Source organism: Hemicordylus capensis, chromosome 7 (genome assembly GCF_027244095.1).
Source record: "Hemicordylus capensis ecotype Gifberg chromosome 7, rHemCap1.1.pri, whole genome shotgun sequence".
Classification (NCBI taxonomy): domain Eukaryota; kingdom Metazoa; phylum Chordata; class Lepidosauria; order Squamata; family Cordylidae; genus Hemicordylus; species Hemicordylus capensis.
The window spans coordinates 28,659,038-28,671,387 of NC_069663.1; the positions used below are offsets into that span (position 1 = coordinate 28,659,038).

General features: G+C 53.9%; 1 protein-coding gene across 7 annotated transcripts in view; it reads right to left on the bottom strand.

The window, feature by feature from the left end:
• The window catches only part of VASP (vasodilator stimulated phosphoprotein), a 29,139-nt gene that overhangs the window by 14,904 nt on the left and 1,885 nt on the right, over positions 1–12,350 (bottom strand). For 4 of the 7 annotated variants that reach the window (XM_053268587.1, XM_053268586.1, XM_053268585.1 and 1 more), the window contains exons 1-3: positions 6,679–6,778; positions 5,351–5,425; positions 4,833–4,895 (exon numbers count right to left, since the gene is read on the bottom strand). The exons of 2 other annotated variants lie outside the window; for them this stretch is intronic. In XM_053268587.1, the coding sequence (XP_053124562.1) occupies positions 4,833–4,895; positions 5,351–5,425; positions 6,679–6,704 (164 nt within the window). In that variant the 5' untranslated portion in view covers positions 6,705–6,778. Of the gene's footprint in view, positions 1–4,832; positions 4,896–5,350; positions 5,426–6,678; positions 6,779–12,350 lie in introns of those variants that run through there. One more of the 7 variants, XM_053268588.1, reaches the window with a different exon arrangement.

Below are 12,350 nucleotides of genomic sequence, written 5' to 3' on the forward strand. Positions count from 1 at the left end.
CCAGACGCCTGCAGCTCCGGCAAGCAAAGCTGGCGGCTGGCCAGGAGCAACCTGACGTCAGGCCTGGCTCGGCTCAGCAGCGCTGGCCCAGCCAGGCAGGAGGACCCTGCTGCTGCCTTTGCACCAGCCGCCTCGGGTCCTGAGCCGCCTGGACAGGCCCCCTCTCCCCACAGCCTTTCCATTCTGCCCCCAACACAGGGCCCCCCCTCCTCCGGCAAGCTGGCCCTGCCCTTGTGCCCCACAGGCAGCTCAGGTGCCCTCCCGGCAGCAGGGTGAAGCGGAAGTCGGAGCCGCTCCCTCGGTCTGAGCAGGGAGTGCCGGGCTGGCAATTCCTGTTGGGGTTGCAGGCAGGCAGGTTGGGACACAGCCCAGCCCAGCTGCTAACAGCTGCCGGGCAGGAGGAGGGAGAGTGTGGGGAGAGGGGGAAACCTCGCCCAAGGAGCCAGCCCCTCCTCACAGACACCAAGCACCAACTCCGAGACAAGCTTCTCAAACAGCACTTCAGAAATTGAGCAAGAGAGCTGGAGAAAGCACAGAAGGGTCCTCTCGGAGCCAAGAGGCACCAGGGGCAGACGGGTCCTTTCTAGCCCTCAATGGCTACAGAGAGAGGTTGGATAGCATGCAAGCAACGCCTGCTGAAAACCTCCGAGGCCAGGCTGCGGTGCCCGTCCCCATGACTAGCAGAACTTGAATAAATTAGGCAACATCATTTTTAAAACCACATACAACCAGCCTACAGAATGAGCTATGCACAAGAAGGGAAGCTGGGTAAAATGGCGGTAAAATGGCTTGTTCACATAGGACTGCAACGGAACTCAGATCAGCACGGAGAGTTATGAGCAACGACGATCAGTAAATCGGAGAGACCTGGGCTCACACCTCACCTTTGCCACTGGCTCATTGCACAGCCTTGGGCTTCTTCATTTGCCTCTCTCTCAACCCCATCAGCAAAAAGCAGCGCAGTAACCACCCACTGCACTGGGATGTTGCCAAGATGAAGACCGCCAAGATATTACCCAAATTCCACACAAGGGTTGGTTTGAAAAATCTTTATCAATTATGCCAAGCCTTCCATCCACCATGCTGACTTCTGTTCATCCCTCACTATTCTCGCCTCTGATATGAAACTGCCTTATAGTGAATCTGACCAGAGCCGATAAACAGTGTTCCCTCTAACAGGGATTCCCAGATGTTGTGGACTACAACTCCCACAATCCCCAAGCAAAAGCTATTTCAGCTGGGGATGCTGGGAGTTGTACTCCACAACATCTGGGAATCCCTGTTAGAAGGAACACTGCTGATAAATCCCAGGCACCAGGGAGCCATGGCGCCTAAAAATTCAACCAGGATGCCTAGGCTAGGCTATAGGCAGAGATAGAGTTATTTAATACAATCTTTATTTGTCCCAGGCAGCTCTGTTTCTGTTCTTCGAAAAGGGCATAAAAAGAAGCCTTTCAGCTGCACAATATTCTTCACCAAGTCTGGAAATTGGTCAAGGGTCTCTTGTCTGGCTCCTAAATTTTTGGGCTGCCACATAGACCCAAAGATGTTGTGTGAAGGCCCAGGCCAGCCCACAGCAGTCCAGCCAGGATTCTCTGACTGTCAATTGCAAACCCTTAACTGGAGACATCCAAGTGTCTGTTGAACCTGAGATTTTCTGCACTGCACTTGTTCCGCCACTGAGCTATGGATCCCACCCACTCGCTTCCCCTGCTGTCTTTCCATACTGTTAAACTTACATAGGAACCTAGGAAGCTGCCATATACTGAGTCAGAAGATTGGTCTATCTAGCTCAGCATTGTCTTCACAGACTGGCAGCAGCTTCTCAAAGGCTGCAGGCAGGAGTCTCTCTCAGCCCTCTCTTGGAGATGCCGCCTGGGAGGGGACTTGGAACCTAGATGCTCTTCCCAGAGCGGCTCCATCCCCTGAGGGGGAAGATCTTAGGGTGCTCACACATCTAGTCTCCCATTCAACTGCAGCCAGGGCGGACGCGGCTTAGCTAAGGAGACAAGTCATGCTGGCTACCACAAGACCAGCTCTCCTCTCTACTTTACTTGAAATGGTAAAACCTAACTCTTGGGGTGTGTTTTGTAAAGGGCCCATGTGCATCAATAGAAATACGACAGGCCACTAACCCTCCCTCTGGAGGCAAGTCCTGAGGTAGGTCAATCCACCGCAGCCCAGTTGAGCAACCACAACACACCACCACAACTCTGCATGTCATTCCTCTTGCACATCCCGGACTTAAGACTTCACAACCTAACCACGACTGCCATGACACAAGGCAGGAAACTTGAGCACAATACCCAGGAGATTGCACAAAAATGCAGGCCAGATCTCTGGCTTCACACTGCTGCATCGCCCACCGAGGGGAAACGCCCCAACATTTTAAAGTCGCCGAGGCCCGAGGGAGGCAGTTATCTAGTTCAGAAGTTCCCAAAGCCGCTGAGGCTATGGATGATGGGAGTTGTTGTCCACAACATCTGGGGACCCAAGACTGAGAACCCCTGAGCCAGTTTCAAAGAGCAGTCCTACTGAGACGGCCCGTCATCCGGCTTTGTCAAATGTGAAAGCAATTCTGGGGCTGAGCACCAACTGAGCTCTGCATAAATGCAAATCCAGCCGGGGTTGCTCAGGGCACATGACCCACAAGGTGCTTTGGAAACTGGCGTGTGCCCCTTCTGGGTTCCCCAGAATCCTTTGAGACACATCCAGCCAAGGCTGAAGCTACCCACAGTCTTGTGAAACTTCCTAAGATACCTCAAGTGGCTCCCACCCCACTCTCTCCACCCCCCTTAAACTGTCTCTGGGTTTCCTACCATCTCCCTTGCTTGCAAAAGTTTGTTTGCACTTTGGAAACACAGAAGAAATTCTGCAAGCCCTGGATCAAAGGTCAGTTGGTCTCTCTCTGTCTCTCTCTCTCTCTCTCTCTCTCACACACACACACACACACTCTGAGAACCCTCCAAGGGGAGTGGTCTGTGCAGTTGGGAGGAGAAGGCTGCATGCAATTTGGAAAGCATTTACCCAGAATCCACAGTGACAGCAAAAACCACCACCCCCTTTCAGAATTTTATTTGGGGAGAGATAAGAGAGGGGCACACGAGGATCCCTGGGTTCCACTGCTCACTTTAGATAAGCCCCTCTACTTCCTGTGCCTCAGTTTCTCTTCTGCAGCACAGGACTAAACGCTTCTTACAAAAGCCCTTCGGACAAAAAAGGAGGCGAGGTCCTCCCGGGGAAGGCACCAGTTGCAAAGGGATGCCCGTGAGGGGGCCCGACAAGTCCTTTGAGTGGCAAGGCTGCTGCCAGGCAGTGTCCGGATATAGAGGGAGGAGGAGAGAGGGGGCTCCTGGGACAGCAAGGGCCAGAGGCCAAGGGAGAGCAAACCAGGAAGCCCCCCCCCCCCCCAGAGCCCCAATCCCTGAACCTCAGCTAGACGGGGCAGCACCAGAGCAGGCCAGTCTCTGAGGAACAGGTGAGGAGGGGTCCTAAGTGGGGGAACCCCCACCCCACCCTCCTCTTGTGCTGTCATAAGGACATAAGAGCAGCCCTGCTGTGGGATCAGGCCCCCCAAGGAGGCCCAGCTAGTCCAGCATCCTGTTCCACACAGTGGCCCGCCAGATGCCGCTGGGAGCCCACAGGCAGGCGTTGAGGGCAGGCCATCCTCTCTCCTGCGGTGACTCCCCTGCAGCTGGGACTCAGGGGGCTCGGCTGGGGCTGGGGCTGCACAGAGGGACTGGCACCTGGAAGGGCTGAGGAGTGAGCTCAACCTCCGGAAGCAGCAGGAAAGGAGAAGGGGGGGGCGGGAAGAGCGAGAAAACAGCTGCCTGTGCCCATATAAGGGTAGAGCCGAAGGACAGACGGGATCTGCACAGGAACGCCGGGCAGCTCCTGGGAAGGCCCCAGAGACACCCTGCCGCTGCCACCCCAGCCCCAGACCAAGGAGGGCAAAAGCCCCCCCCCCCCGGCCCCCGCCCCCAGCTTCCCATTCCCCTCCACCACCGCCACTGCCGCCCCCAGCCAAGCCTTCAGAGCCAGGAGTGTGCAAAGGAGCACTCCCCCTCCCCTCCTCACCCCAAACTCCAGACTGGGGTGCTGCTGAACTGGGGCGGGGGGGCAGCGGCGGGTAGGGGGGAAAGAGGTTTCCCTGGAAAGGGCCCGAGCAGGGAGTGGACAAACAGGTAGGCCGCTGGTGACTCAGGGCCCGTTTCCACATTACTTTTTCCTGTTCAGTTTCTTTAAAAACAAACAAAAAAAATGGATGTAGGGGAGGGAGGATTTGGCAGCGCTGAAGGGCTTTTGTTTTCTGCAAAGAGAGACCGGAGACCTGGGCTTGGGAAGCTATTTCGGGGCTGGAGGAGGCCCTGGGACCGTGTCTGCAGAGGCCTGCCCTGCACAAGACAGCAGGGGGGGGAATGAATATGAGATGGTGTGGGGGGGGGGTCCCACACACATTTTGACTGGCCTCCAAAGCGGTTTAAGACTGTCAGTGGAGACGTGCCTGCCCAAAGAAGCAGGTTCCATTATTTCCAAGCGCAACCAGCAGCACAGGAAAACCCAACACAAAAAGCACCCCCAAAGTTTACTGGTACCGGGGGGGGGGCTCTTGCCAATGCCCTGCCCTTACATAAAGGCTTCAGGGATAGAGGTATGTGGTGCATGCGCACAGACACACCCCATATCAGAAATGCAGCCAGCTCTGGGGGAGGCCCACAGGCCAAGGGTTCTGAACAGCCAGACTCCTTCCGGGTGTGACAAGGGGCAAGCAAAGCAGCAGTGGCAGCAGAAGCTACATCCCCCCCCACCCTCGACTCCCAATTCAGCCGCACCTGGAATGTTTCTCTTCCTTTGCCTTAGGTGGGGCAGGAGCAGAGGGCTTTCCAAACGTGATCCTGCCAAGGAAAGAAGTTCAGGTCCCCCCAAGAAGAAGCACCAGGGAGGGGGCCGAGGGGGCGATCTCTGGAGTTCTAGACTAGGAGGCAGGGACGGGGTGCTGACTGCCCCCAGCGGCGGCGGCAGGGGTTCATACGGGGGGGGGGGGCAGAGCTCAGGTCCACACCCAGCTTGCATGCCCCATGCATACACTCACCCCTTTGATCCACCTCCAAGCTGGGCCTCCAGGGGTTGTGCGGAGGGAAGCATAATGGCTCATGGGGGGGGGTCCTCTGCAGCCCCCTCCCCTGATCCAAGATGTCAGGGCCAGAGAAAGAGCTTCACCTCCATCTCCAGAAACCGGGGTGGGGGTTTAGGCCCGAGCCCCAAGCAGCCGAGCCCCTTGAGCACTTCAAATGGCTGCATCCCAGCCCAGGCGGCTTCTCCCAACATCCCCCTCCTCATCCATCCACACCTGAGCTTGGTTGCATGCTTTCCCTCTTTGCCTTTCGGAGGGTCGGGGGCCGGGATGCTGCGACCAGTCCAAGATCTGCCAGAGGGAAAAGAACCTGCTCTCCCAAGGGAAAGGAAAGGTGCCCAGCTCCAGGGGGTCACACACCCACCCACCCGATTTTGATCGTCTCCAGCAAACAGAAGGGGGAGTGCATGTCAGGTTCATGCCCGACTGCTTGCGCATCCCCACCCCACACACTTCTCCTCATCTTCCAGGCGCACCTCTTAGGAATGCACACAGTGCACAAGGACCCCCGTTGTGCACAGCCAGGAGCCCCCATAGGCCCCCTCTGCAGGCTGGCCTCAAGCTTCACAAATGGGGCCTTTTAAAAAAAGCAAGAATTGCAAGTGGGGAGGGGTACAGAACTGAGTTTAGTGTCCGTGACCCTGGGACACTAAGCAAAAGGCCCATATTAATCCAGGATCTGCTAAGTGGGGGGGCACCCTTCAGGGGTCCCATGGGGTAAAGGCTGGAAAAGGCCTGGCAGTGGGGCGGGGAGGAGGAGACCAGAGGTTGCCTCATGCTGGGAGTGCATTTGTGTGGGGAGAATCCGACCTTGAGGGAGAAACCTCCTTGATCCTGATCAGATGCATTACTGTACTGAGGGCCAGAAGAGAGACCGGGGGGGGGAGGGGGGCGCACTGGATCCGCGGTCGGACTCCCAGGACTGCCTCTCCTCCTCCTCCTCCTCCTCCTCCTCCTCCTCCTCGGCACACTCCCCTGGGCAGGCTGCAGTTGAGACGCTGAGTCACTTCCTGAGAGGCACTCTTCCTGCTGCTCCAGCTCAGGACACTTTGGGAAGAGGGGAGGGGGAAGGGAGGACAAGCGGCCTGGCACTCCCCCCCCCCAGGGCAAGAAAAAGGAAGGCGCCCCCTTCCCCGCAGGGCACGGATCCATGCGTGCAAGTCTGAGCTGCACCCAGCTCTGCAAAGCGAAAGGGCAGAAAAGCGACGCGAGGCGTCAAAATAAACTGGTTGGACTGGTGGGAAGCCGGACAGGCAAAGGGACTGCTGGTGACCTGGGGAGGGAGAGCCCGGCCTCCAGGGGGCCCGGACAGGGAGGACACAAGCCAGCTCGGGGGTGAGGGACCTTCCCAACTCCCCCTGCCAGGGAAGGCTGCAAAGCACCCAAGGGGACCCCCCTCCCCCCCCAGGGGGGGCCTTCTCTCCCAATTCACCAGGTTAGTGGGAAGGAGAGCGCGCTTCCCCAGCCGAGGGCTGGGGCCGAAGGGCGTCCCGGTCCAACTGGGGAGAGGCTCACAGGGCCCCCCACCCCACAACCACCACCACCTTTCAGAGCGTCCCGTTTTGACCATGTTGTGTGGCAGAGCCCCACGTCAGGGAAGAGCCACCAGGCAATGCGAACAGCCCGGCTGAGTGCAGGCCAACCCCCCCACCCCCACCCCCCCCACCCCTCGAGATGTGCCCGGCCTCACACCACCCAGTGTGATGTCACAATGCGGCAGGAACTTTCCCAGCCAGCCCCCACTTTGCAGTACAGCGGACAAGAAGTGGCCGGGCTCCCAGAATGCCACGGGGGCCTCCACGGCACCTGGCCGAGGTGGTCAGGGCTGCCTCCCTCTGCCAAGGCAAAGCTCCCTGGGGCTGCGTGTACAGAACAAGAGGTGCCATGGCTGCCCCTCTCCAAGCCACCCCGACACGGGAGCTGAGCCCCGTGGGGAAATGGGGGCTCCCCTTCTCGGCGTGCACAGGGCAGGCGGGTCCTAACATCACTGGGGCATCCCAGACTGCCACACTGGACCACAGGTGACAGACCCTCCAGCCCAGCATCCTTTTCCAAAGAGCAACCAACTCAGATGTCCCTGGAAGTTCACAAGGAAGGGATGAAGTCAATAGCACTCTCTGCCGCCTGTTCCCAGCAACAGGCACTCAAAGGTAGACTGCCTCTGAATGTGGAGGTTCCACGGAGCCCTCAGAGGCACTCGCTGTTGACAGACCTATCCTCTCCCATGAACGTGTCTAATTGTTTGTTTTTTAAGAAAATCACCAGTTCATTGACAAACTTTCTCACAGTTACCGAATTCTCTCCCATCCCCCAAGGGAGAACATCAGTGTCTTTTCCATAAAGATTTCAAAGTATTTCTCTCTGAGCTAAAGCACAGTGGTCAACACCAAGCAGCTTTCGAACTGCCCATTGAGATCATCAGGAGAGGTCCATCTGCATTTGCCACCAGCTGGTCTGGTGGCTGCTCAGGGACCGGGGGCTTTGGAACACGCTCCCTGCTGAAATAAGAGCCTCCCCATCTCTGACAACTTTTTAAAAGTCTTTAAAGATGCATCTGTTCACCCAGGCTTTTAACTGATACTGTTTTGATTGTTTTTAATGTTGTTTTAGAATATTGTTTTAAAAATTTTAAATTGTTGTGTTTTAAATTTCTTGTTTTTGTTTTTAACTAATGTTTTACTTTTGTTTTTATCTTCTTGTAAACCACCCAGGGATGTAAGTTTTGGGCGGTATAAAAATATGTAAAATAAACAAACAAATGGGAATTAGCCTTTCAAAAAAAACAGCATTAGCTCAACATCTTAGAGTGAGTGTGTTCTTTATACAGCAACCTGAAGATGTGGCACCTGGGCCCAGGCAGCAGAAGGTGGTCCGGGCAGCTCAGGAGTTGGTTCATTCTCTCTCCCTCCCCTCCCTCCCATGTACACAGTGGAAAAGGGAAGTTGAGGACATTCACTCGGCTGTTTCCGGCTATTTGGATAATCAGTAGAATCTAGGGAAGCTCCGGCACCCACTCCTCTGGAAGGTCTGCAAAAGTTAAGCAGCTGGCAACCCCCCGCCCCCCGGCCTGGGCAATACTGCCCCCATTCCGCTTTTACAGACAGGGAAACTGAGGCATGAGGCTGCCTCCTTAAGTCAAGGTTTTGCAAAAGAAGACGACAGACGGAGACCCACGGGAATTTCAGGGAAACAGCCACTGGGTATGAAATCCTGCAGGGCCCAAGGCGAGATCAGGAAGATCTCACCCGACCCTGCCCCACCAATGGTGCCAGGTTTAGGACAAGGTAGCCAACACCCCTGCAGAGCCACCCCCTCTGGCTAGATGTGCCCCTCCACTTCCTACACCCACAATCTTGGTCTTAACAGCAGCCGCAAGGCAGAGCAAACTGTCTCACTTCCTTGGGCACCCCAAACTAACAGCAGTGAAACCATGAGAGACGGGGCAGGAAGGCCGTTGCTCAGGGGCAGAACATCCGCTTTGCAAGCAGGAGGTCCCCGGTTCAATCCCTGGCAGCATCTCCAGGCCGGGCTGGGAAAGACTCCTGCCTGGAACCTTGGCGAGCCGATTCTGCTGCCAGGCAGTGCAGACAATACTGAGCTAGATGGAGGACCGAGGGTCTGACTCGGGAACAGGCAGCTTCCGCTACATCCCCAACCCCCACCTAGCGCCAGACAGCTGAAGCACTCACAGCTGTTGAGAGAGACCCCAAGTGGCAGACAGAAATCAAATCTCTCTGTCATTCTTATATATATATATATATATATATATACACACACACATACATACACACACACACACACACACACACACACACACACACACACACACCCTGCAGAAACCACACCTGCCCTCCCTCCCCCTCAACCCAGCTTTGACCACTAGGTATTGATGCAAGACAGGAAAGGAACAGGAGCAGCTGGCCACATATCAACTGGCCACGCAGCAGCCCCGTTACTGGTGCAAACACACAAGTGAGGTGTCAGGAGTCTGCCTCTCGTCAGGAGGAGGGCTGCAGGGGGTTGCCACAGCTTCAACACCGCCCTCCCTCCCCGTCGCCATGATCCTGAACCAATGGAAAAACGGAGTGTGCGTGTGTCCTAACAGTCAGGATTCCTGGGCTCTATTATTCATAGCTTTTCAGTACACAAAAATGCTTGACCATTCATCACTGTCTGAAGTCCAGGGAGAGAAACAAATCTACAAAGAAGTTGCCTTCTACTGAATCCGACCCTTGGTCCAGCTAGCTCAGTATCATCTGCACTGACTGGCAGATTCTGGGTTTCAGATGGGGTGTTTCCCATCAACTGATCCCCGAGATCCTTTGAACTGGAAATGCTGCCAGGGATTGAATCGGGGGCTGTCTGCACACACAGCACGCACTGCACCACTAGACAACAGAGCACCTCCATTTGGTGGGTGGTTGAGACAGATGTCACAAGGAGTCCTTGCTTCTGCTATTTCATCTAGCAGGGGAGTGAAGTTTAGTGGGGCGGGGGGGGGGGAGAGGCGTGCAGATAAACCAAGTAGCAGAACTCCTGGGTTCCAGCCCTGGGTGTATAGCAACACAAGACCAAAGTTATTCCCCTGGGGCCGGGCATAAGTCTTCAATGCCACCGAAGTCAAACGGAATGTTGCTCTCAGTAATCTCATCTGCAGGACAGGAATGATAAAGTCCTACCCGTCTCTCAGTGGGGTTGTAAGGATGGAAATAATCATGATCAAAGATCTGAAGTGGATCCGACTTCCAAGTCACTTAATACACAGGCCTCAAAACCACCAGAATCTCCCCTGCTCCCATCTTAAATGCCATCCGTAATTCCCATTGGTCAACCTTGCCTTTATCTCTAAATAGTGTACTAGTCAAACATTTTGAGAGGTGCAGCAAAATTATGCAAGCCACAGTTGTCAGACGTAAAGTTTCCTTCTCCTGGCTAACACCATTCACATCTTTTTTTAAAAAAAAGAATACCCAAGATTTAAACTCAAACGTGAAATCGCAGAATTTAAAAATATGCAGCTTATTACAGTCAGCATCCTTAGAGGCCTGGAAGGTAGCCAATGTAACACCCATTTTTAAAGAGGAATCCAGAAGGAAATCCAATAAATTGCAGACCTATTAGCCTAACTTGCGTCCAAAGCAAACTGGAAGAATGCTTGAAAAAAGCAAGGATGAAGAACAGGCCTTGCTGAGGGAGAACCAGCCTGGCTTCTGCAAAGGGAAGACCTGCCTCACCAACCTTTTGTAGTTCTTTGAGCGAGTCAGAAAGCATGTGGATAGAGGTGATCCAGGAGACGACATCATATACTTGAACTTCCACAAAACTTTCAACAGTCCCTCACCAAAAGCTATGAGCAAATACAGCAGTCTCAGAAAACCGACAAGTCCTCTTATGACTCGGACCTGTCTCATAACACTAGAAGGTGGAGTCATCGATGAAATGGATGGGCTGTAGGGCCAAGATGTACAAAGGAAGTCCTTCACACAAGCATCATGTATTTAGGACACACGCCTGGACGGTTTGGGGAACTGGACAAGTTCATGAAAGGGAAAACGGGTCCATCAGTGGTTATCAGCCATGACAGTTAAGTGGAACCTCCATGTTCAGAGGAAGTCTGTCTCTGAACACCAGCTAAGGACAACACACGGATGGTGAATCCCTGCTGGTGGGCTTTCCAGAGGCATCCGACTGTCCATGGTCAGAATGGGATGCTGGGCCAGATGGATCTTTGGCTTGATCCAGCCTGGCTCTCACGTTCTTAAGATAACCAGGATCGTCGTCAACACAGCCAGGAGTATCCCCACTTTTTTGAGATAGGCAATCTATAAGAGCATGCACAAGCCCCCTCAACTATTCTGGGATCCCCACCACTAGAGTTCCAATTTCTGCAGGACATAGATCCCTCTCATGATTATGAGTTCATGCCAGGGCTCACCACCTTGGGTCCCCAAAAGTTGTTGGGATACAACTCCCAGCAGTGGCCAAGGACGGGAACTCCTGGTTTATGCAGCACCACCAACACACATGATGCTTTGCAGCATACACAAACATAACTGCATATAGGTCCCTGCCCCATGGAGCCTGCAGACCTAAAATGGTGAATTCAGCAAGCTAAACTCCTTTCTGGAGTTACCGGCTAAAACTTCCCACCCAAGTGGGCACTCAGTTCCTCCCCATTCAGAAGCACCCTTACACAAAACTGAACAGAAGGCTGAATATCATCTAGTAGGCCAGATAGTTATCCTCTCTACAATCCCCTGCAGATACCTGACCAAACTTTTATTTGAGAATTCCAAGTAAGGAAATTCGACATCCACCCTTTTCCCAAGACAAAGAACCCTGAGGCACTTTAAAGACTGCCTAATTTATTGCAGCATGACCCAAAAAAGTCATCTGATGAAGTCGGCTCTTGCTCATGAAAGCCAAGGCTGCAAGCAATGTGTCAGCCTTTTAGGTGTCACAGCACTCTTTGTCTCCTGCAGCAGAGATGACAAACACAGCAACTCTTTCTAGTGCTGAGCCTAGAACACAATGTCCCCTATGTCCTCCATCATAAGCCTACAGGCAGGCAAGTTCCTTTCAAACTCAATTGTGATACAGTGCCCAGTGTTGAATTGCTTTATCAATATTATTTATGATTTATTAATTTAAAATCCAGGTCTAAGTTCCAACCCCCCAATGTTTAACCTAAATCCAGCGTCCATCTGCAGATTACTACTTTGGATTTCTGGGGATCAGGGACAGCTCAGACTTTTCAGCATTCAGGGGAATCCACAAGATGGGGGTGGGAATGGTAAGACAGAGCTGTAAAGAGGTGGGGGTGTATCTGATGACTAAGGGAGTGGGTTAGGAGGGCCAAGTCACCAGAAACTGCTGCCTCAGGCTGATCACCTCCTGACCTAGTTGGTCTCAACACACTGAACTGAAGTTTCTAAATGAGAGAGGTGTGGGAGTCTGCTTGCTTTGGAGTCATACTCTTGTGATGGGCCCATGAAGAAATAGAAGCACTCTGTACATGTCCAGAGGCATGCTTCCTACTTTACATGTTCCAGGATGCTGAAGACACTTCAGTTCCCATTAAGTCAGCCCTGAAGGTTTCCATATTTGACCCCGGGGCGTTCGTTCTTTAGGTGGCCAAGGCTCACCCAAACCTACTAGGAGGAATCCAGATTAGACTGCAATTCTCTATTTTGCGGAACAAGGAAGAAGGAAGGTG